This window comes from Telopea speciosissima, chromosome 6 (assembly GCF_018873765.1).
Source record: "Telopea speciosissima isolate NSW1024214 ecotype Mountain lineage chromosome 6, Tspe_v1, whole genome shotgun sequence".
Classification (NCBI taxonomy): domain Eukaryota; kingdom Viridiplantae; phylum Streptophyta; class Magnoliopsida; order Proteales; family Proteaceae; genus Telopea; species Telopea speciosissima.
This window is the reverse complement of record NC_057921.1, coordinates 48,080,409-48,106,625: the sequence shown is the minus strand read 5'-3', so window position 1 is coordinate 48,106,625 and position 26,217 is coordinate 48,080,409. Positions and strand designations below refer to the sequence as shown.

The window sequence follows — 26,217 nt, the reverse complement described above, 5'->3', positions numbered from 1 at the left end:
TAGCATTACTGACCTGTAAACTCCAAAACGTCTTGTAAAAGTTGAAATCAACAGAAATGCCTGAAATTCCAGTAGAAGAGCTTCGTATTAGACAGAGGAAACATAGTAGCCATCCAAAAATTGCAAATAGAAGCAAAAAGATAATATAAAGGAAAACTATGTTAATTAAGAATTGCATTAGATTAGAGTACCATCAGGAGCATCCTTCTCATATTTTGTCTCATTTGAAGTGTTAAAAACTCCCTTTATATTCACAGCTGCATGCATCAGAAAAAAGGTACAACAACAAGATACACAAAAAAAAAAGAGCAAAAAGAAAAAAGAAGATAAGTGAGAAAGTTCAAATCAACTACCCGAACGTTCTGACAATGGGAAAAAATGAGCCAGAAACATAATTATTCGTCCACAGAATACCACATCATTCGCCTAAAAAGTGAGGATTGTCATCAGTTCAATGACAGAAAACCAAAAAGAAACAGGGCAAAGAAACTTTCATTAATATTGGAAATCAAGAGGACAAGAAGATATTTCTACCATACATAAGAACTAAAAACTCTGACTGTATGAGGAAAATTTTATTTAGGACAACTTAGTAGCTTTTTAAGTTTTTCTTCCTATTCTTTAACCAATCCTTTCAAAATCTAGAGATAATTAAGAGCTTTAGACAACACAGTAAAGTATTTATATATTTCAGCATGAGTCTTAAAATATCATCGAACTATCAACAGATTTTTTCATAAAGTCAAACAACTACATATCTTGCAATTTATTTATCTGCAAAAAAGGAAAAAAAAAAAAAAAAAAAGAAACGAGAAAAAAAAGCATCAAAAAACTACTGCATGTACCAGCCTGTGAATCTCTAAGACTCTAGCCAGTCATAGCATCATAAAAAGGCAAACATCATAGATGATGTAGAGACTCTCACTATGATTGAAGCTTGCTGGAGATTATTTACATTCAATAGAGCCATCTGAGACAGCAAAGCTAGGCCAGAAATGCATGGGCAGAACCAGATGAACAGCATAGTAAAAACAGAGCAATAGATGGGCAGAAAAGAGGATTCTTGCGATAGTTGTCTAATGCAAAGTCGATCTCAAACAAGGGAAAGAATCAGTCAATTGCAACAGGATCCATGATACAGGGATGAACAAAAATCAATAACAGATTTTTTTTTTCCCTCTTTTTTTTTTACACACAAAAAAGAAAATAAAAGGATATAACTTAGGAATCCCACCTAAGCCTCGATTAGCATCACACCAAGTCACCAACCATGCAAAGCCTCTCACACCTTTCAACTGCATCTCACAGCCCATATTGCATCTCACAAGGAAAAACAACATAAAGCCATCATCTTTCTTTTGTCTAAAATCTTTAAATAGAGTACAGCCCCTCTCTTTTCATTTATAATCCCAATTAAAAACAAAGTAGGAAACCTTTATTATGGTAGGAGGGTCTCTTACAATAATAGTAACTCTCCATAGCTAAGGAAGAGTGATGCAGTTGAATTAGACATTAATCCCATATGTAGGCCAATGTGCAAGCTTGGGAAGCCTATAAGGTGCTTATGGTAGTCCAATAGGCTGAATTGACCTTTGGCCTTTGAGTAATTATATTTTAAGTTATTCACCCCAAAAAATATTATTAAATAGGTTGGGCCTTTTATTTTCTTGGGTTTCATTGAAATAGGCCTGATTTATAAACCCATAAAGTGGGGATAAAGTTAGTACACGGGATTAGTAGTTAAGTGTTTGAGTTAAATTAGAATACTTATTAGCTAGATAGAGTTCTGTTTTGAGTTATTTACTTTATCGCGTGTGTGTGTGATTAGGAGTCCTTTTCTGAGTCAATTTAGGAATTTTAAAAGGTCTTTATATGTAATACACCCTCATCAATTAGAGATCATTTACATAAAAAATATAATTTTTTTAAGAGTTTTGATGCTTTTGAGCAGTGCATATGGGATTGGTATCCCATAGCTAACTCTCTCTTATTCTGATCTCTTCTCTCTTCTTCCTCCCAAGAAGATCGATCTCATCTCTTTTCCCTCCCCTTCCATCAATCTGATTTCTTTCCTTACAACACAATTGCTTCCATTATCTCAGATCTGATCACAGATTTGACTATTGGGAATGCTAATCAGGATTTTCAGATTGCATTATTTGGTGTCAATGCAATCCTGGCCACGGATTCCTTTATGCTCAAGACTAGGGTTTGTTTGCCCAACAGAAAAAACTGTTCTTTTACTCATAGATGACAGGCAGAGTGACAATTACATCTCGTGGTTTATGGTGGAAATGTTATCATAGACCAACGAGATTATTATTGACCTAAAGATGATGTCTTCGCCGAATTCTCAATTTCCCAATATTATGAAGGTGTTTATTGTGAGATATTTGAATCTTCCAAATGCATCATTAAAGTTGGTCAGCAATGGTTAGAAGAGCAAAAAGGTGTGGTTGATCGCAATAGCAATTGTGCATTCTAAAGCCTTCTCTCGTCTACAATGCAATGAGAGAGCAGACACCAACGCAACAGTAAGGTTACTCCATTGCGATCTAGTAATTGCGGGTTTGAATCAGGAAACAGCCTCTCTCCGAAGCGGGGGTAAGGCTGCGTACAATCCGTACATTATGACCTTCCCTATACCCCGCAGTGGCAGAAGCCTCATGCACTGGGTACGCCCTTTAAAGCCTTCTCATCTACGACACACGTTTGTTTTGAAAGGATTTGTTGATAAAGTATGCTCGGAGCCAAAGGAAGCGGCACTAACATTGCAGCCATAGTTGTCAAGGCGCCGCCTAGGCGTCCAAGTGAATTTTGGGTGTCTAGGCAGCTGTCGCCTTAATAGTATCAAATGTTTTGGCCCTTATTCATGCCAAATATCATTTAAGTAAATGAATCGTTTACTTAAGATATTATTCATAAATAAGCAAATATCCTCTATTTGAATCCAATAAAAATAGTTAAAAAATAAAATTCCAAAAGGGTAAAAAGTCAATCCCCCAATTCAAGAACAAAAACTGGATTTTGACAGCATTCACGCACACCAAATAAGCTTCGACCAGAACATAATTCTTTCAATATAAATCAGATTTAAGCAATATTGGATTTGTTGGAAAGCTGGTATTGTGTTATACCTAATACAAAAAGTCTCATGTAAAAATAAAATCATTTGACCAGTTAAACTTCTTAGAGAACAAGAACATTTCTCTAAATTGAGAGCAATTTAATTAATTATAGATAAGGTCATATTTTCTAAGAACAGTATAAATTATGTGAGACTAGTACACCATGACAATGAACAATTCCAACAACAGTATAAACCATCTGTATGTTTTGATTGTTTCAAACTTCCAATAGCTTGCTTCTTCAGTTCTGTTGTCTTCTAGTTTTATGTTGATTTTTTATGACTTGATGCGGCTTAATATTGATTTTTTATGACTCAATGTGACTTAATTTTGATTTTTTATGACTTGATGTAGCTTAATATTGATTTTGCTGATATAAGGTATATATTGTAACATACTAAATAATGTTAGAAAAGAGAGGAAATTTAAAAAAAAAAACTTGGACGCCTTGGTCGTCTAAACGCTTAAGCACCCCTCCATCGCCTTGGGTTGCCTTGCCGCCTTGACAACTATGATTACAGCCACAGGATGAGCCGAAAGGATCAACACAAGAGGAAGATTGCTCTGATGTAGTACCACAAGTAACGGTAAAAGGGGACAAGATGATTAATATGGGTGAATCAACAATAGGCTACGGCAATGATGGATGTTTTTACATATTGAGCTTGTTATTCCCCATAGATATTAAGACAAGGATACGCCATCAACGTTTCATCTTCCATACTTAATTCATGATATTGATGCAGAGCATGAGACATTCTTCCGGGCTCTTCAATTTCTGACCTTTTACAAAACTCGAGGATGAGTTTTTCTCAATATCGGGGGAATTGATGCAGTTGAATTAGACATTAATACTGTATGGAGCCCTACGCACAAGCTTGGGAGGCCCATTAGATGCTTATGGCAGTCCAATGGGCTGAAATTGACTTCGGAGTAGTTATATTATAGATTGGGCCTTTTATTTTCTTGAGTTTCTTTGTAATGGGCCTAATTTACAAGCCCTAGTACATGTGATTAGTAGGTGTTTGAGTTAAATTAGAATACTTAATAGCTAGATAGAGTTCTGTTTTGAGACTATTTATTTTATTGAGTGTGATTGTGATTAGTAATCCTTTCTTGAGTAATTTTAAGAATTTTAACAGGTCTTTATTTATGTAATACACTCCCATCAATTAAAGATGATTTTGACTAAAGAATATGAGTTTTGGTGCTTTCGAGCAATGCATATGGGATTGGCATCCCATACCTAATTTCTTCCTTTTTGTTATCTTCTTCTCTCTTCTTCCTCCCAAGTCCCAAGAAGATCGATCTCATCGCTTATTCCCTCCCCTTCCATCGATCTGATTTCTTTCCTAAACAACGCAATTGCTTCCTTTATCTCAGATTTGATTATTGGACCTGCTTGAATTTGAAATTCATAATCTAGATTTTCAGATTGCATTAAAGAGTCACCAAAATAGAAAGTAACTAGTAATTATAAAAACAATAACAAAAGTACTTAATTTCCAAGATTCCTAGTAACTTGGATTTACAATAAAAGAAACCACTACATATGAGCCCCATGGTTGCCAAAAGGCTGCTGGAATATCCAGCAGAATATTCTCCATGCAATCTTTTTGTAATCTTCTAGAAGATCTTCACGCAATCTTCTTGCAATCATCTGAATGATCTTCAAATCAAATCTTCTAGGAGATATAAAAATTAGATCCACATGTGTTTTACCATAGTCGCAAACCTTCTTTCTTTTCAGTATGATCTACATCAGTTATCCCCAGCTTGGAAAAACCCGTCCTCGAGTTTCGATAATTCAAGGAATCAGATCCGCATGATCAGCCTTCATTCGGAAGTGGAACTCAGCAACCGTCGACTTCATCTGCCGCCCATCCATGGCTCTAATACCAAATGATTCAAAGTTGATCTCGAAGCAGGAAAAGAACCAGCGGGAGATCAATTGCAACAAGATCAATGATTAAACAAAAAAAAACAAAGGGCGTACCCAGTGCACAAGGCTCCCGCCACTGCAGGGTTTGGGGAGGGTCATAATGTACGCAGCCTTACCCCTGCTTTTACAATGCGGCTGTTTCCAGACTTGAACCTGTGACCACTTGGTCACAATGGAGCAACCTTTACCGTTGCACCAAGGCCCAGCCTCTGCAACAAGATCAATGATATAGGGGCAAAATCAATAACATAATTTTTTTTAACATATGAAAGCAATAAAAAAGATATGACTTAGGCATCGCACTTAAGCCTCGATTAGCGTCACACCGGCCATGTAAGCCTCTTCCCTTGCAACTGTATCTCACAGCCTATTTTGCATCACACAAGGAAAAAACATAAAGTCACCATCTTTTCTTTTGTCGAAAATCGTTGGCTAGAGTACAGCCCCTCTCTTTTTATTTCTAATCTCAACGAAAAAAAATTAAAAAATCTCTATTATGGTAAGAGGATCCTAACAAAAATAGTAAATCTCCATAGTTAAGAAAGAATAACCAAAATAAAAGTAACTAGTAACAGTACAAAAAGTAACTGAAGTACTTAATTGCTAAGCTAACTAGTAGCTATATTTTACAATAAAAGAAGCTGCTAAATAAGAGCCTATGTCCCATAGTTGCCAACAAAATATTCTCCATGCAAATTTTGTATTCTCCTAGAAGATCTTCACTCAATCCTCTTGTAATCTTCTAGATGATATTTAAATCAAATCTTCTAAGTGATCTTAAAACCAGATCTGCAGGTATTGTAGTAGAATCGCAAACCTTCTTTCTCTTCACTGTGATCTGCATCATTGTCTCTATTAAATTTCTGTATCCTGATCTTCTACGGGGTGGTTCATGTCATTCTGTAGTCTTCAGTAAGCCTATTAAGTCCTAGTCTGAAAGGTGTAGCCCTTAGAAAGTTTTAGTTCATTCACACAAGTCTGGTTTAGAGTCTTCCTATTGTATTTCGCTATATTTGAGTCTTACTCCTTTTATTAAAAGATCATTTTGTCCTTGGTTAGTAATGGTAATAGAGAGTAATTTGTCAAGTTCCCAACTACAGATCTATCAATTCATTAGAAAATTCTTTCCTTATTGAGATCAGGATTTTCTTACAGCTAGTGAGACCAACTTTCTTACAAAGTTGAAACAAATCATAGAACCCATTAAGAAATTATATACTTTAGGTACATGAACCCAACCTTTGAGAGGCGACGAAGAAGCTGATTGCATGTCCTCAACATCACAAGCTTCCCTCGCCCAAACAACTCTTGCTGCACATAATGAATGCAAAACTAGTCGTAATCAAGTACGGAGATAATAATCTTAACCACAACAAAGATGACTAGATACAAACTGTGCAGGGTGTTGATAATCTTAACCACAAAAAAGATGACTAGATACAAATTGCAGTATAAAGTAGAACAAAAAAAGTTTACACACCTTCCCCAGTATGTCTTGCTTACTCTCTATATAAGCAAAAACTTCTTTGCAGTCTCTCATAGTAGACATTTCAGTCAAATCTTCCAGCAGTTGGAATATCGTACCACCCTCAACATGACCTCTCTCACAAAGATACAGAACAATGTCTAGAAAAGAAACACAAGAACATCAAAATACAAAAGATGTGATCATAGGAAAAATCTCTCAGAAACTTTAGAAAAGGTATAGGAGAAAGAAACATTAACAAAGAAAAGTGTAGATTTCTTGAGACGACATTAATGAGTTGATTCTTTTTGAATAGCCTGAGCCAGTAGTATTCACTGTCTATAAACACAAAAGAACTGCTAACCCATGTGCCTGCAGATACAAAGTGCTCCAAGGGCACAGTTGGCTGTTTGCACACATATACTTTTTGAGGCAACATATCTTCTTGTTCAAAGTGTGAATAGCCTGAGTACTACAACAGCATTCACTGTCTATAAACAATACAGTAATCATACAAACATGCGTCTGTAGAGACACTCTACAGGTGCGTTTGCACCAAATCCCCTACCCTGATTGAAATCAGGCAGGTTGAAGCCAATGTATTGGGGAGAGAATTATGGTCCATATGGTATAAGATGTATATTTCACTTAGGGGCATTACTGTCTTTTACCATTTAATATGAAACGCATTGAAATGGAGGAGGGAGTGTCAAGCCACTAACTCTGCCTCTTCTCTCTCCATCAGTCCATCTCTCTTACTCATTTCCTCTTCTCACTAAGGGACCAAGCAAAACAACTTGCTGTGAGAGCACCAAGATCCTTTTTTCACTCACTGGTTTGAGAGTATAAGAAGGAATTAGCAGTTTCTCAAGTTCCCATGATTTCACGCATGGGGTAGGAAGCCACAAAATCAGTTTTAGCAAAAGGAAGGGCATATTTGAATACATCCTAACTTACAGAAGTTTCTTAGAACTGATGGATTATCAGCATAGTGTGGCATTCTTTATGGATTTTTTCATCAGAATTCAGAACCAAATACCCAGATATGTGATGGACTCCTGAGTCTCTCATTTTCTAAGCTGGAGTCAAGGCCACTTGAGTCTGAATTATTTTAATTCCCTTCACAATTTGAAAGTGATTGTTGGGACTCCAAGAAAGCACATGCAGTGTCCAGCTAGCTGGTTTGTTATTGTAATCTTATCACCGGTTTCTGGTTTTGTATGAAAATGATGAGTGTCACGGTGCCTGCTTGTTCTGAACTTCTGATGTGTATGGTCGACGATGGGAGGCATTGTCAACTGCTTTGGAGTATTCTCTTTTGCTCTTTACTGATGCTATTGTTGTTAAGAACCTGGATCAATTCCTAGAAGAATGTGGTGTTGGATGAAACTAAGACCTGCTTCTAATCTGGCAATATAAAATAATTGTGAATGCTTAGTTGAGCCTGTTGTTGGCTATTATTGTGCTATGGAGTGTTTGTTCTGTGTGGGGTCATGTAGTATGTACTGTAAGGTGGTTGTGTTGGAAAATTCCCAAGGACCCATCCAAGTGTTTGTAAAATGTCAGAAGCAATGTGGGACACTTGTTCCGGGCCTTCTAACTGTTAATCAAGTTCTCAGCTCCCATCAGGACCCCAAGTCTTGGAAAAGATATTGGCAGTGTCTGTTACATGAATGGGCTCTGTGTGTTCGAACCTGGTGCTTCATTAGCCTGTAATTTGAGTACATCCATGCCTTGAGATCAGCTTATGTGTTGGCAGTTAGATTTTAGGTTAAGGAGGTGAGAAGGAGAAGAGGGAGAAGTAGGAGAAGTAGGAGAAGGAAGAAGGAGACAAGAGACAAGAGAGAAGAGAGGAGAGTAGTTTCGGTTGTAATTACTTGTGTTGGAGAGACATCTCCACACATCTATATTACTTCAATGTCATAAATGAAAGTATTACAACTAACTCCCTAGGGAGGTAAAAGGTAAAAAAGTAGAAAATACAGAATTACATAATAAGGTAACTAGTAATAAGACTAGTACCAAAACTACCCTTATTACAAGGCTATACACATCTAACACTCCCCTCAAGCTGGAGAATATATATCATGCATTCCCAGCTTGCTTAGGAGAGTACTAAACTGAGGAGAAGCAAGAGCCTTGATGAAGATGTCTGCCACCTGATCACCAGTCTTCACAAAAGGAGTACAAATACAACCAGAGTCTATCTTCTCCTTGATGAAGTGTCTATCAACCTCAATGTGCTTAGTTCGGTCATGTTGGACAGGATTGTGAGCAATACTGATGGCAGCCTTATTGTCACAGTAGAGTCTCATAGGCCCTTCAGTGTCAAATCCCAATTCTTGAACTAGTCTCTTCAACCAAATGAGTTCACACACTCCATGAGCCATAGCTCTAAATTCTGCCTCTGCACTAGATCTGGCTACAACATGTTGTTTTTTGCTTCTCCATGTGACTAAGTTACCTCCTACAAAGGTACAATAACCCGAGGTAGATCTCCTGTCTGTAATGGATCTAGCCCAATCGGCATCAGTGAAACCTTCCACTCTCAAGTGACTGTGTCTTGCATACAACAGTCCTTTCCCTGGAGAAGACTTCAAATATCTAAGAATGCGATACACAGCATCCAAGTGGCCACTCTTGGGGGCATGCATGAATTGGCTCACAACTCCCACTGCGTAAGAGATATCTGGGCGTGTCATAGAAAGATAGATAAGTTTCCCCACAAGTCTTTGGTATTTTCCCGCATCAACAAGAGAAGGACCACAATCTTCTCCTAGTTTGTGATTCTGTTCAATAGGAGAATTTACTGGTTTGCAACCTAACATCCCTGTCTCTGTCAACAAATCAAGAACAAATTTCCGTTGACATATGTTGATTCCTCTCTTGGTCCTTAATACTTCGATGCCTAAGAAGTACTTCAAGGGACCTAGATCTTTGATTTCAAACTGTTGAGCCAAGTAGATTTTCAATTTTTTAATCTCAGCCAAATCATCTCCAGTGACTACAATATCATCAACATACACGATAAGGACTGTAATGGTACCATCTCCCCGCTTGGTAAAGAGAGTGTGATCAGCTTGACTCTGGGAATATCCATTCTTCAGAATAGCCTGTCGAAAACGCTGAAACCATGCCTTTGGTGACTGTTTGAGACCATATGGAGCCTTCTTGAGGAGACACACTTTTCCTTCAGCTGAAGGCACTTTGAAGCCTGGTGGAGTTTGCATGTACACTTCCTCTTCCAAGTCCCCATGAAGGAAGGCATTCTTCACATCTAACTGATATAGTGGCCAATCTTTATTGGCAACCAAGGATAATAGGACTCTTATAGAGTTGTGCTTAGCCACAAGAGCAAATGTCTCCTGATAGTCAATCCCATAAACTTGACTATACCCCTTGGCTACTAACCTTGCTTTGTATCTCTCAACAGTCCCATCTGACTTATACTTGATTGTGTAGACCCATCCGCATCCAACTGGGACACGTCCCCTAGGAAGATCCACCAATTGCCAAGTACCATTCTTTTCAAGAGCCATCATCTCCTCGGACATGGCTTGTCTCCACTTTGGGTCAGACATAGCATCAGTAACATTCCTGGGAATAGAAGCAGTTGAGAGAGCAGTAACAAAGGCAAGACCTGTAGGAGAAAGAGCATCATAGGAAACAAACTGGGCTATAGGATTAGTACAGGCTCTTTTCCCTTTCCTAACAGCAATGAGAAGGTCTAAATCAGATGGAGAGGAAGGAATATCACCTGATTGAGGAGAATGAATCTCAAGATGTGGATCTAGATCCAAAGAGGACTCTTGGTAGGTCTTCTTTCCTTCATTATGCAAGCCTTCACCTCTCTTGTAGGTAATATGGTAATCCTTCTCCTTACCAGTACCACTGTCAACAACCAAATCTGTATTCATATTCACATCCACATCCACAGCCCTGTGCTTTCCAATATCAAGTATAAAGGGAGAGATAGGTAGGGAGGAATGAAGGAGATCAGCAGCCTGTTCACTTCCACAATTCTCCCCCTGAAGAGGATGCAGAGAGGGGGCAAAGAAAGGGACAGACTCAAGGAAGGTCACCTCTTTAGAGATGAAACACTTGCGAGAAGAGGGGTGATAGCACTTGTAACCTTTGGTAGTAGAAGAGTACCCAAGAAAGAGACACTTGAGAGCTTTGGGATCAAGTTTAGTGCGATGTGATTTATTAACATGCACATAACAAACACAACCAAAGACTTTAGGAGGAAGAGAGAAAGCAGATACTCTGGGAGAGAGGATGTCCAAGGGAGATTTGTAGTCAAGAAGTTTAGTAGGCATGCAATTGATGAGAAAGGAGGCCGAAAGAAGAGCCGCAGAACAGAAGGTCTTGGGGACATGCATGCCAAACAAGAGATTACAGGTGACCTCCAATAGATGGCGATTTTTCTGTTCAGCAACCCCATTTTGTTGGGGGGTGTCAATACACGCAAGCTGATGGATAATGCCATGATCAGTAAAGAAGGTTTGGAGGCCACCAAACATGTATTCTCCCCCTTTATCAGACCGAATAATTTTGATCCGAGTCTCAAACTGAGTAAGGATCATCTGATAAAAATGTTGAAATGCATCACAAACATCACTTTTATGTTTCAGAAGAACAGTCCATGTAGCACGAGAAAAATCATCAACAAATGACACAAAATAACGAAAGCCAAATAAAGAAGTAGTAGGGGAAGGTCCCCAAACATCAGTATGCACAATATGGAAAGGAGCAACAGTTCTATGACCATGATATGGATAGGAAGAACGACAATGTTTGGCAAACATACATGGTTCACATTGAAAAACATGAGACGAAGAAATAGAAGAAAATAAGTGAGGCAATTGTTTCCTCATTACAACAAAAGATGGATGGCCAAGACGGCGATGCCATAACATAATAGAATCCACAGAACTACTATCAGTACGTCCACACACATAGGACTGAGCTGTGGGCAAAAAAGGGTCAAAAAGGTAAAGGCCTCGCTCCTCACGTCCACTACCAATAATCCTCTTTGTCACCAAATCCTGAAAAAGACAGTGAGAAGGAAAAAAGGTGACACAACAGTTTAATGACTTAGTCAAATGACTCACAAATAAAAGATTCAGTGTTAGGTTAGGGACATGAAGAACAGAAGTGAGGGAAATAGATGATGTCACAGGAATGTTACCCTTACCAGATATGGAGGAAAGGGAGCCATCAGCAACCCTAACCTTATCCCTTCCCAAACAAATAGTATAGGAATCATAATAATGGGACGTACCAGTCATGTGATCAGTGGCACCAGAGTCAATGACCCAAGACTGGGCTGCAGTAAAGGCAGAGGTGGAAACCTGTAGGGCTGATGATGATGATGAGCTGGCCACTGTAGGTGTAGAGGATGTACTCAGCTGAGACACGACCCGGCGAACCACGGTATCTATAAAGGTGGAATCATCCTGTGTAGCATCTGCCTCAGTCAGCACAGAGTGGGCACGAGCTCCCCCTCTACGACCACAACGACCTCGGACACCAGGAGGGAGACCATGAAGAGACCAACACCTATCCTTGGTGTGTCCAGTTCGCCCACAATGATCACACTTAAATCTGTCTCTTCCAACCCCACTAGCGCCAACTGTCTCCACTGTACTGGCATCCTCACGGTTGGGCCCTTGGCCTCTATCACCTCCACGGGTATCCCGGACAGAGCTGGAATGAAGGGCGGACCTCTCAAGAGATGATGCTGATGTTGGTGCCATAGTAAGACGCCGAGTCTCCTCACTCTGGAGATAACTACAGACCTCACTAAGAGATGGAAGAGGAGATCGGCCCAAAAGCTGGAGCCTGACTAGTTCACAGTTAGAGTTTAGACCACCAAGTAGAGAGAAGACACGCTCTTTTTCAAGAGTCTGATACACCTTTGCTTCATCCTCTGGGTTGGACAAATGAAGATCCCTGTAGTGATCATACTCCTCCAAAAGGCTAAGGAAAGCACTGTAGTACTCAGAAATCGTTCTGTCACCCTGCCTCATGGCGTGAATTTTTTGGTGAAGCTGATAGACCTTGGCAGAATCACCCACTCTATCAAAGGTTTCAGCGACACTATCCCAGATTGCCTTAGCAGTCTCTTTTCTAATAAACCTTCTCCCAATCTCAGGCTTCATAGAGAAGATCAGCCATGTCATGACCGTAGAATTTTCAGTCTCCCATTTATCATAAGTAGGGGAACCGAGTGCTGGGGCTGTGATAGTGCCTGTGATGTATCCAAGCTTCCCTTTGCTCCTGAGGGAAAGCTTCACAGAGTGTGACCAACCTGTAATTAGTACCATCAAGCTTCACAAAAGAAATCTGAGGTGTGTGTTCTCATAAACCAACCGAGGATCATGTTGTTGAGGGGGGAATCAGCCGTACCAAGCTCGAAGACTCGTACCAATCATCTTGAAAGGAAAATGGCACTGACCATATACTAGTACCAATCCAAGTGGGGAGCACACACTCAACCCAAAAAAAAAGACCAAATACAAGAGAAGAACAGAAACAGCCTTGAGAATACCTCACCCTAATACACTCCAAGGGATATTATCAACCTTAGACAAGTTCAAAAAACTTCACAAAAGTTGTGCACAGGCATTACTCAACAAGGGAGGCAGCATATTGCAGTCCAAATGCAACAATAAAGAAAATCAGACATTCTCAGTTTTTTACCTGGGAAGAAACAGATTCCACGAAAATGGAGTTGTGCTCAGATTGAGCTTCCAAACAGCAAGGGGATGCACATGGCTCTTGAACAATACCCTTGGGCGATTCTAGTCAGCTACTCCAACCTTCAAACCCATATCAAGAGAAGGAGATACAGGGACTGCAATATGGAGCTGGCGGTAACTCTAGCACTGGCTAGAACAACTTCAAATCTTCAAATGAGCTACATCAAAGCTCGAATAGAGTAGTAAACACTAGAATAGGTTATTTTGAACCTATTTCAGAGTCTTTTCAGCAGATCCTTTACATAGGAAGCTTCTCCTTGAAACCCTTTGTGTCCTAGGGTTTCAAAGAGAAGGAAAGAATGAGGACAAGAAGCTGGATTCGACTCTCAAACCCTAAGGCTCTGATACCAAGTTAGATTTTAGGTTAAGGAGGTGAGAAGGAGAAGAGGGAGAAGTAGGAGAAGGAAGAAGGAGACAAGAGGCAAGAGAGAAGAGAGGAGAGTAGGTTCGGTTGTAATTACTTGTGTTGGAGAGACATCTCCACACATCTATATTACTTCAATGTCATAAATGAAAGTATTACAACTAACTCCCTAGGGAGGTAAAAGGTAAAAAAGTAAAAAATACAGAATTACATAATAAGGTAACTAGTAATAAGACTAGTACCAAAACTACCCTTATTACAAGGCTATACACATCTAACATTGGCACCAACTTTTGGGTCATGTCCCTCCAACAATGTAGAAATACTAATTCCTGTCTCTACTAATTTCCTACTTTACAGTATAAAATGTGTGAATTAACCAAACACCACCAATCTCCCAATCCTGTGAGTGCATCTTCTCATAAAGGACCACTTGATAGTTCATTCTGATGTCCAGGGAGTCAGGGACCACCTCCCATTGCTTCAAATGTTTGAACCTGGTGCTTAATTAACCTATATTTTGATCCTGTCTCTACCATTGTTCCTACTTTACACTATCAAATGGGCGAAGCATCCAAACACTATCAATCACCCATTCCTGTGAGTGCGTCTTCTAGTAAAGGGCCCCTGGATAGGTCTATCTTTAGAAAGCCAAAGATGCAGTAAAATCCATAAACAAGCATGTAGCCAATTTGGTGCCTTTTTTAAGTCTTTGGGTCAAACGTAAGTGATGTAAGTGCACACATGGGGTAGGGATGTAAACGGATCGGATTCGGCTCGGATAGTGCAATATCCGTATCCGCATCCGATTAGCTTTCGGACGGATTCAAATAGTGCTAAACGGATACGGATCAGATATTTTATCCGTTTACATGTAAATATAGCTTTTCGGATAGCTATAGCCTATCCATATCCGCATTCGTTTAGCTTTCGGAATGATTCGGATAGTGCTAAACAGATACGGATACAGAAACGGATTTCGGCTATTCATTTACACCCCTAATATGGGGTCACTTTTTTTAAAAAATGGGATATTACCGATCCAATGTCTATGGAGCACTACAAAACAAAATGGTGTAGCTGAGCAGAAAAATAACCATTTACTTGAGGTTTTCGCTCCCCCCCCCCCCCCAAATTCTTGGCATGAATGTCCCAAAGGCATTTTAGGCTAATGCTGCCGTATTGGGTTCTTAACTTCCAATCACCATTTGTTTTTCAGTTCCCTCAAAAGAAGCCCTTACGTATCCTTCCTAAAGTGTTTCGTTGTAGAGTATTTGTAATGCAACCCCGGATTCCAAAACCCTGCTGTTGGGTCACTATGGGCCCACTAAAATGATGAAATTCTCAAATAGAAGAATGAGTGGCAATTTCATTATTTGTGGAACAGTTCAGGATCTTATAAGTAAAAAAGTAAATGGACACAACTGTAAAAATAATTTGGAAAGAAGGGGTTTTCTGGTATTTAAATTGACGAAAACAGAATTAAAGTTCATGAATCAGGGGTTTTTGAGTAATATAAGAAGAAAAGGGTCTTAATCGTGAATAAGAAGACTTGTCTTCTTCTTCCTCACGTTAAAACAGAACAGCATGAGCGGTAACCCAAAAAAATCACCGCTGGAAGAACTCACTCAAATGAGCGTTCAGCCTGAAAGTTTAAGACAAGATTTATAACCCTCAGCCCTCTTAATAGTAACCAATAGCAGACCCAAATGATTTCGTAATAATCTGCAAAACTGGGTCTGGCGGAACAAAGAACCAGATTGAAATTCTGATTAGAACTCCCAGCAGGGATCAAATATTGACTCTAAACTGTACAGGATGAGTCAGTTTTAGCACAGGGATGATCTCTTAAAATTTCAGACTGATCTGAAGAGAATCAGTACAGGTCGATGTCAACGCTTGGGGCTGCAAGTAATGTTAAAACAGAACAGGAAGAAAAGAAGAACCGAAGAGAATGTATGAAGAGTGGAAGAAGTAAACCGAGGAAAGATGAAGAAGAGACTGACCTAAGCCAAGAAAAGGTCGGAGAAGGAGAGGAAAACCAGGGTCACTGATCGGCTCTGGTAAACAGGCCACATGGGCAACAACTCAAAATGAAAACTTCAATACTGAATCTGTCTATTTCGTTGGATTACTTACATATATAAAAGAAAGACTCTTAATTACATACTGAAACAGAAATAGAAAACAACTCACACGGAAACAAAATGATGCAGATTCATCATCAAATAGGGCTTGTTTCATTGGAAATAAGTCTAGGGTTGGGTTACATACATGTTGGGCCTTTGATCCCAAGGGTTTTCTATGTAATAGGCCACTTTAATGAGCCTAAACTAGGGGTATATAGGTTGCATACGGGATTAGCCCAATACTTAGTCTTATTTTTGTGTCTTTAATTGAACCGGTTTAAATTGGTTGCAACCAATTGGTTCAATTGGTCTAATTTAAGTGAAGTGATCATATTGGCTAAGAGGTTCTTATATCCTATTGACTAGTAGGGAATCTTCTTTTATTTTAAGTAGTTTAAGTTGTTTTTAAGTCATTAGGACTCTATTTTGAGTCTATTTCAGTTTCCTAGTCAGTTTAAGTTAGCTAATAGGTTAAGGATTGGGTTAGGTCATTCATTTTTAGTGTCTAAGTCTAATTTTGAGTCTGTTATATAAGGTTCTAAGGGGGCCATGCATGGAACACGAATTTTGATTAATAAAAACTCAGCCTTATGCTTGCTGCCTTTGTTGCTGCCTTTGCTCCATCGTGAGTGTGCCTTGTGAGTAATATCAAGGTTGCCTTGTGAGTAATATCAAGGTGAAGGGATTGGTGGATCTCCAATCGACTCCTTGCATTATGAAGATCGGGAGGGCTGCTAATTATCTCCTTGCATCTTGTAGATCGGGAGACCCCATTGTTCATATTCAAAGTTGCTACCATTGAAGATCTCTGCAAATCCAGTAAGTTTCAATCTGAGATTTGATTTCAAACCTTCTTCTTCTAATCTGTCCAGCCATTCCCCTTCATTAGACCTAGTCCAAACTCCCCTCCATCCATCAAACCCTAACCTCCATTAAAACCCTAAATCCAATTCTGCCCTAAATTGCAGAATTTTAAAACCTTCCCAAACCCTAACTTCTTTATACCAAAACAACCCCCTAGACCTGCCCATTAATACCCTATAAACCCCTTTCCCAAAATCCACCCCTAAACCCTATATCTCACAAACAGTCCATTTTCATAAGGCCTCTAACCTGAAACCCTAGATTTCCAACTTCATCCAAATCAATCCAAACCTACACCAATAGACTCCTAAAAACCTGCCCATCATTACCAAATAAAACCCTAGCTCAACACCCTAACCCTAACCCTAATTCTGCCCTAATTAGCCTAAGCTGCCCCAAACCAGCAGCCTTGTTAAGTGATCCTAGTACCTTGGCTCCTAGTGGGACTTGTCCTACCTAGGACTATATTACAAAATCTCCTATGTATCCAATCCCCAAAATAAAATAAAATAAAAATTACAAGAACAAATCCTAGTTTGGACCTACTTCGTCTTGATCTGGGCTTTCAGATCGGGTCATGCTGGTCCAGCCATGCACATGCAACTGCATCAATTTGTTCATGTTGCCAGTATTGATGGAGGTCACCTTCTATAAGTGTTTGGGTTTTTTCACTCCTATCCCTTCTAGGCCTGCTCTTCCAAATATTGAAGAAAAGAATCCCTCATATCCAATTTCCCCCAATTCTTTCTTTCCCCATTTATATGCCCCCCCCCCCCCCCAAAAGCTCCATTGACAAACCTAAGTTGATGGAACTTAAAATATACACCTGATATAAACACAGAGATAGGAGTGAAATGTTTGAACAAGAAATTGAAATGAGTAAGGGTGACCAAATTTCCTAAGATCCAAGTTTTCCCACTTGTGGTCTTAATGATGAACGTAATCATTCCAACCTACCATCCATTAGTTCCAAAGAAGGTGATTTACATCCTCGTATTGCAATTCATAAGTAAGGCATCAAGTATTGGTATATGGCAGTATTCCGAAAAGTGATTTTAAGAGACATATCGGACAGACGCTAAGAGACGTTGGATACTCTTAAGATAAATATGGATAAATGCAAAGTTAATGTTTTTAAGCATAATACACCCATAATTGTCAAGATGCCTTGGCGTCCAGGTGCCTCGGTCTCCTAGGCAGGCACCTAGGTGCCTTGTTGGTATCACCTTGTGTCCAGGCCCCCTCCACACCTTGGGTCACCTAGACCCAGTGACAACTATGAATACACCATAAATAAGCAACAAATAATGAGATACAAACACAAAAACATGTTGCTATGAGCCACAAAAATTAAATTCCTTTTTGCAGTGCCATCACAAGCTAACTTAGCATATGAGCAATAAAACACGTTTATTGACATGTTTTATTTTCAATTTCAGATCATTTGAAGATAAAACAAAACAAAAAAATCCATACTTACGTTTTTTTTAAGTAAATTACACAGACCACCCCTGTACTACACCCTAAATACAACCCACTCCCCCTCAATGTAAAAAATTACTGGGAGTGCCCCCCACTTTGAAAAACTTATTAAAGTCTGCCCCACTCCGTTAGCAGTCCACGGTTAAGTGGTGACGTCACTTGGGCCTAAAATTTTAATTGACAAGTTTACCCTTCAATTTAGGGTGAACTTACCTTTTTAACCTTCTATACAAAACCCCTGAATGAATTAGCCTCCCTGCGTTTACCGTTCAACTCAACCTTGCACTGCATTTACCCTTTGACTATCCTGTGAGGAACTGCTAGCACACCACGACCTACTACTCACCGGCGACCTACAAAACCACCACCAGTGACAAAGCCTCCCGATGACCTTCTATACAAAACCCTGAATGATGAAAGAAGACAGGGCATGGCATATTCATGGAGGAGCAAGATCTCCCACATGGATCGTACAGGGAACTGCTGAGATCGTATGGCTCCCCAACACTGCAGTTACTCGTGCAAGAACTCTCGCATCCAGCCCTGTAATCCAAAGCCTTCAATTGTGTCAATGGGGTTCTTTTTAACCCCTCCAATTATTGCCTGCCCCGACAGAAATCCAATGATTGCTGCTTTGGATAGCGAGCTTTTCTGAGGCTTGCTTTCTTGGGGATTCAACGAGGGAGACGGAGCCAGAGCAGGAGAAGGAACAAATGGGTTGCAAGGCTTCAACGGTGGGCCAAAGGCAGCTGAGGCTCCTCGAGGTTAAATAAAAAGCTATGGTTGTCCGAAGGCAGCTGCAAGTCTTAGGAAATCCTTAGCATACATATCCAAAGCAGGAGCAGCTTGCAACTGTTGTGGTTGTTGTTGCTGGTGCTGGTTCTGACAATGCCATAAAGTCGATGACACGTCCTCGGTAGTAAGTGCAAGATGCATAACATGGGTGAAGGCTACAAAATCGAAGAGCTTTGCGAGAAGGTGAGCATCGTCAATGTCTCCTTTGGGCTTCTACGATGAAGATGCCATGGCTGTAGAGGAGAGCTTTTCTAGCTTTTTCAGTGATGGGTCGTAATAGTTGTTGAAATTATTGAGACCCACAACGCCATCACCGCATTTATTGACGAGTGTGTACGAGTGGAAGGGACCTCTCCGGAAAGACGATTCAAGTGGAGGCTAAGAACTCGGAGCTGTGAAAGGAATTACAATTGAATAAGCAAGCACAAAACATATAGGAAACTACCTAGAAATGGCAACTACTAACTAAAACCAACACTAAGATTCCCTCACGATAGGGACACTTCCCCGATCGTGAGTATGGCCTAACACTACTACTGCCACATGAGAGGGTCCAATAGGGGTCTGTTAGAGATCTGGCAATGGTGTTGTCATTGTTGTCAATACTGTCAGCATCAACACACTCACACAGTGCACATATGAGTGCAGACAGTGACAGTGAGGTTTGTCAGAGCAGTAAAAGTGACAACTGGCAGGTTGGTTTAGTGGTTGAAATTGGGTCATCCTTGGTTCATTGAGGAACCCAATTAATTCTGGTTTGATGCGGCTCAATTGAATTGGATTGATTTAGTTTTGGTTCAAATTTCTGGTTCACTCACTAATTCAGTGGTTCAGACACTTTGAATCAATTTTTGGTGGCTGAATTAACAATTTATAAATGTTCTTATTAAAGTAGTGATGTGGCAGTAGAAATAAATTTTTTTAAAAAAAGGAAGGAGAAAGGGGAAAGTTTCAGCCAGCACTACATGTTGACGAGTCAGCATGGTATTCCTTGTGATGAAATCTGATTACTTATTTCATGAGTTATCAAGTCATGTCTTGGGTTAAGCATAGTTGGTTGAGTTTTGATAGAGTGTAGCAGTAGCTCGGGTTGTACAGTTCTAATTGATAAGAAATGGGCGTGTTGATCCGGTTATTAGCTTCCATGTATCCGAATTATCATTTCATATAGAGAGTTGAAGACAAGTTGTTGCCGCAGGGGTAGTTGTTGATGTTTAGGCCTGTGGTTGAGAGGCAAGGTGTGTCACACGACTGTGTATGCAGGTGACTGGTAAACTTGGAATTGCCCTAGCTAATCAAATTTGTGCCGAAGGCAGCCAATTGAGTGTGCCAATGCTAGGGTTGGGAGCCCAATGATTATTGGTGTGTGTGCTAGAGTGAGAATAGTGCCAACCAGTGTGTGTGAAATTGTCAGTGTCGGGAATATTATGTCTATGCTAGTATTGCCTGATTCAATTTACTTGTGTGTGTAAGCCTGTGAGGGTTGTGCAGTGTTGTTTGTGAGTTCCCCTTGACAGTGTAGGGAGTGCTTGTGAGGCAGTGCCAACAATAGACTGTGAAGTGGACAGTTAGGTACAGCCTGGGAAGAAGTTTTTAAAATACACTGATTCAACCCCTCCCCCCCTTCTCAGTGTAAGCCTGGGAATAACAGGGTCCACGGCTCCTTAGGTCCACAACTTAAAAGTACTCACGTATTAGCAGAGAGAATTGTATTGTTGGAACTTAGGTGTCTATGTTACATGTATTCATAGTTCAAAATCTCACCGAAATTTCAGCTCGGATATTTCGATGGATCCGAGACGAGAAGGTAGGTCAAAATGAAAAAATGCAATATTTCGGAAATTTCGGTCCTCTCGTTTTGGAAATCAGTCTAAAAAATGCACTGTTTCATCGAAATTTCGGACATTTCAAGTCAGTATTTCAATCATTTTGGCATTTTGCACCCAAAATGACCAAGCAAAACTCAGAAAAAATACAATGTTTCGGCGAAATTTAGCTAAAAATTTCGGTATCTTGGAAATTTCGGTCTGCCCGAAATGGCCTTCCAAGACGAGATTTAGTACTATGCACGTATTTTGTAATACTTTATAAATAATTAATCAATATTATGTTTCTTCATTCATGGTGCATAGTTTATTTGTTTTACTTGCCTTTTCTCTCTTCTAGTACTAAAACAATTAGTAGAATAGGCAATATTACACAAGGTATACAATAAGGTTCAGTCAGCCTGCACCCCAATGCTTGATCTCATTCACAAAAGGCTTCAGTTATGGAAAGGCAAGCTTCTTTCTTATGCAGGGAGGTTGGTTCTTATCAGATCAGTCCTGGAATCCTCTTATATCTACTGGTCTGGAATCTATGGGTTGCCTCAAGCTACTATAAAGTCCTTGGAATCTTTACTGGCTTCCTTCCTTTGGAAGGGTAATGATACTTCCAAATTTCCTCACCCTCTTCCCTAGGCTGCAGTCTGTCCGCCGAAGAATGAAGGAGGCTTGGGCATCAGAAGAATCAAAGAAGTGAACTTGGCGGGTATCTGCAAGTTAATCTGGAAGATTGCTTCTAAGCAAAAGAGCATCTGGGTGGACTGGATATACTCGGGGTACCTTCGGCAAGATTCCGTTTGGACAGCCTCCCTGTCGGCTGATTCTTCTTGGATTTGGCGCAAACTTTTAGACTCCCGTCACCTAGTCAGACATGTCATCAAATCTCAGATTGGGGATGGGCTCTCTTCCTATCTTTGGCTGGATCATTGGCACCCGAAGGGAGTTCTCCTCCTTCTGATTACTCCTCGGACCATTTATGCTTCGGGCCTGCACAAGCTCTCTTTGGTGGCTGACATCCTTCATCAGTCCAGCTGGGCCCCCCCTCCTACTTCCTCTCAGGATCTTGCCTCCATCTGGAATGACCTTCCCTCCATCTCCAGGAGGCCTTTTGACAACCAGGACTGTGTCAACTGGATGGCAAACAACCCTCCGCTCTTCTCCTCCAAATCTGCCTGGGACATCATTCGGCACAAGGGTCCTCTAGCCTCTTGGAGAAAGCTGCTTTGGTTCAAGCACCACATCCCTAGGCACTGTTTTACTGTTTGGAGGATCTTCAACAATTGTCTCCCAACTCAAGCCTTTCTCCGGCATTGCCACATCCCGGTCTCCCCCTCTTGTTGCCTCTGCTGGAACAACATGGAAGACTCGGATCACCTCTTCTTTGAGTGCCCTACTGCAACAGCGATCTGGAAAGGAATCTTGCTTAAATGTTGGCCTTCTCCTACAAGAATTCTTCCGTTCTCCAGGGAATGGATTTGGATCGACATGACTTTTTCTGGCCACTCTTTATGTGATATTGTTGGGAAGCTTGCTTTTTGTGCTACCATGAACCACATTTGGATGGAGGGTAATATTAGGAAATGGACCTCCAACTCTAGATCTTACCGGAAGATTTGGGATTCCATTTCTTTTGATATTATGGCGAAGTTATCGTCAGCTCCTCCTTCTTTTTGTCCTGACACCCCGAGGAATAGGCTTATGGTTGACTCCTGGGGTCTCTCTTCTGTCTCCCTTGTTTTCCCTGAGCCGCAAAGCTGAGGCTTGGGGCCTTCCTTATTTTTAGTTTTGTTGTTCCCCTCTGAGGGCACTATAATTCTTTTTTCCTTCTTGGTAATGAATTTCTTATTCACCCAAAAAAAAAAGGTTCAATCAGCGAATATTGCCAACCAAGGGTGAAAATCCAAACCAACACTTTATGTGACTTTTCTTGCAATATAAAAGTTTACATATGTTTACATAGGCTAAAATAAGGCTTCCCTGAAGTATAGGAGCTTAATATGATCAACTACCCCCAAAGTGGCCAACCGAAACATTTTGGCAGAAAAAGCACTGTTTCAGTCGTAACTTCGCTACTGTCGCTCTGACCGAAATACGAGTTTTCAACTATGCTATTTGTCAAACATTGTGATGGCACGAGCACTACACTTATAGGGTAAGTTTCTGATATTGTAAAGACAAGGAATGACACAATAGAGAAAAGGTCGCTTAAGAAGCACCAAGCTCATAGTTCGAGAACTCGCGAGATCCCGCCGAGTTTCTCAGTTTTCCAAAATCCCGAGACGAGATAGAGGTTGAGAGAAAAAAAATACAGTATCTCGTCGAGATCTCGGCGAGATATCGGATCTCAGATACAGTTTCGGTTTTGACCCATGTTTTTAACCCACCTACCTTTATTTTATCCACCTAACTCGACAGAACTCGCATATCTCGGCAAATTCTGTCCAGAAACCTCAAAATACCTCTCTTCTAGTCTTCTTCTCCCAAAACCTCTCTTTTACTTGATTTTTTTGATGGATTGCAAGCTTTCAAGGGTGATTCAACTGCCAAACTGAAGATTCAACTCCATTTTTGCAAGATTCATCAAGTATTTGAAGGAATTTTTAAAGGTAAGCTATTTTTCCCCAAATCTATTTTTTTCAAAAAAAATTGTTGAATCCTTGGTAGATTCATGTCATTTTAAGTGCCTATGGTCAATTTGGCCAGTCAACACATGAATTTGACAATCAAAGCACTGGGTCCGGTACTGGGCCCATATTCCCAGTTCCATACATGCCTCAATATGATAGTAGCAGAAGCAATGGATCTCACACTTCATGGCAACCGTCTCACGCCACATGGCAACAGCTATACCCTAGGATAGGGGCCTTGGTATATGTGGATAACAACTATTATATGAATGCTGTGGAGCACTATATGCAACAGTGCAACAATAATATATCATGGGAAGACTATGTGGAACAAGTGGGGAATGAATACGTGATTCAATCTCATTTTATGTGATGATAGTTGTAACATTGTTAAACTTAAACAATTTGATGTATCACTTTAACATGTCTAATGCTTATTAAGTTGTTTTACTATTAATTGAATGTTTTGCTAGCTTTCTATTACTAAATTATGTCATTAATGTGTAGAGTAGGGTATTTTAGTACGTCGTCGCCTACCAACTTAGGGTCCGATGTAAAAGTCCTATTTGGACTTTGTTTTTGCAAAATCTGATAATGCCATTGTGTTTAAATGGCCTAAAATAGGCTGAATACCAACTTTCAGACCCAAAATAGGTCTAAAACCCACCGAGATGGGGTTTCGAGTCGGAAAATAAAAATGCATCAACTCGCCGAGATCTCGGCGAGATCTCAACTCGTCTCGGTTTTTGGAAGGGCCGAGATGCCTCCGAGACCCGAGTTTTCGAACCTTGACCAAGCTGCAAAGCTTAAAATCAAAGACCTAGGACCTTGGGATATTCCTTTGATTGATGTTGCAAAATCAAAGGAAGGCATCATTACCTTCTCAACTCAGGTATCGACTTATTCAAGTAAAAACAAATGCCTGGATGTAAACCAGCTGAGACTCTTATTAATTAAAATTACAAGCTCAATGAAGAAGAACCTTTCTTTGAGGTAGGGGGATACCAGACGCTAGTATGCAAGCTAATTTTTCTCTAACTCTCATCCTGACATAGATTATGCAGTTGGACAGTAGGACTTACTAGCCCATTAATTCATGCTAGAAGAACCTCCCACTTGAAAACCATCTACAAGATTCCCAAATATGTACGTCTACTCTTGGAAAGGTCGTTTCTTTCATCATATAGTGAGAGGAAAGTTGATATATTCACAAATGCAGACAGACCAGATTTGTGAGTAATAGACGGTCAAATCTCTAGACTGTTTACATTTTCTGGTGGTTGTCTCATCATTTGGAGGAGTAAAAAACAGCATGTTGCAAAGTGCCAAAACAAAGTTTCCGGCAATAACTCATAGTGTTAGAGAAAACTTTGAGTTTTTTTTTTTTTTTTGGGGGGGGGGGGGGGGGGACTGAATGCCATGGTGTAGATGTCTGAGCCTCTACAGCAACAAGGCAGCCATCAGAATTGCTCACAATCAGGATCAGAACGATTGTCCTAATCACATTAAGGTTGATCACCACTTTACACAGACAAGCTGAAAAAGTAGACTTATTTGTACACCATTTGCATGGACAGGTGACTAGCTAGTTCAAATCTTTGACCAAAACCAACTTGGGAGGCAGTTTTGAAGCCAATCATGAGAAGATATTATGGTCAGTATGTAGCGAAAGGGTCATAGTTGTCATGGCACCAAGGTGAACCTAGGCGGTGGCCAGCCGCCTTGGCCTAGGTGGGTGCCTGGGCCACACCTAGGTTACCATGTTCAAGAACTGCCTGGATGCCTAGGTGACACCTTGACAAATATGGAAGGGGTACAAGGTGTAAATTTCATCTTCTTAGGAGCATTACTCACGCAGCCTCTTCTCTCTCCTCTCATTTTTTATCCTCTTCTTCTCTCTTTAGAGTAAGATACCAAGAAAAACAACAGGCCTACTATTTGCATGTGCCCATAGAACATAATCATCCCATACTCCAAGCAATCGAGCTACAAGTACCACAAGAGGACATGAATTGAACATAAAGGATAGGATGTACTTTGTCAGTTTCACATAAAACTGAGGGAAATCAATCTAACTGGACAGCATCATCCATCCAATACCTTTCTTTCCTTGTCTTTCCAATTTCGAATATTCAAAACGCCTTCAATAATATGGTCGAAATTGTCAGATTCATTTATTTTTTGAACTAGGAGGCCTTTTTCGTATTTTTATAACTGATTGCCTCAATGCATTTTAGTCACAGTTCCTAAATCCTAATCCTGTCAATTTATGGTATTCAGATAATAAGACTATCTTTATGCCATACGAAATTTTACATTTGGTATGAGCTGACATGTACTGACCTAGAAGGCGTGGTATTTGACCCTGAATCCTTTCCTTGTCATCAATAGAATGGCCATACTGCATTATCAGTTCCCCTGAGTTAACTGCAGAAGACTGCACATTGAGAGGATGATAAGAGGTCAAAGAATAAACAAGCACATCAAACCATCCAAAATAATGGATTTAAGTAGATTGAGAACCAACACGAATAGCTTGACATTTTCAATATAAGAGAAGAAAATACATCACTAGCCACGTCAATGGAGAAACGTTCTTCATGCATCATGCCTACTTAGGATTGCAGCTTTTCAACGCAATACGAGCAAACTAAAACTTCAGGTCAGTCCATCCTTTGGACCAAGGTGGATAAGGAAACAGAATAACCATTAAATCCAGATGGTTCGCCTTGAGATACATGATCCAGGAAGGTCAGGATGAACCAGTCAACTTTGCACATAAAGTTTTCAATAAAACAAAGTTGATTTCAAAATCCTTTTTACCCCACATAAAA

At 40.1% G+C, this 26,217-nt stretch overlaps 1 protein-coding gene across 1 annotated transcript in view; it reads right to left on the bottom strand.

The window, feature by feature from the left end:
- Window positions 1–26,217, bottom strand: part of LOC122664482 (THO complex subunit 1-like) — a 112,369-nt gene that overhangs the window by 74,430 nt on the left and 11,722 nt on the right. Inside the window, exons 4-9 of the mRNA XM_043860315.1 lie at window positions 25,727–25,820; window positions 6,551–6,696; window positions 6,310–6,381; window positions 354–426; window positions 192–257; window positions 14–60 (exon numbers count right to left, since the gene is read on the bottom strand). Of these exons, the coding sequence (XP_043716250.1) occupies window positions 14–60; window positions 192–257; window positions 354–426; window positions 6,310–6,381; window positions 6,551–6,696; window positions 25,727–25,820 (498 nt within the window). The remainder of the gene's footprint in view (window positions 1–13; window positions 61–191; window positions 258–353; window positions 427–6,309; window positions 6,382–6,550; window positions 6,697–25,726; window positions 25,821–26,217) is intronic.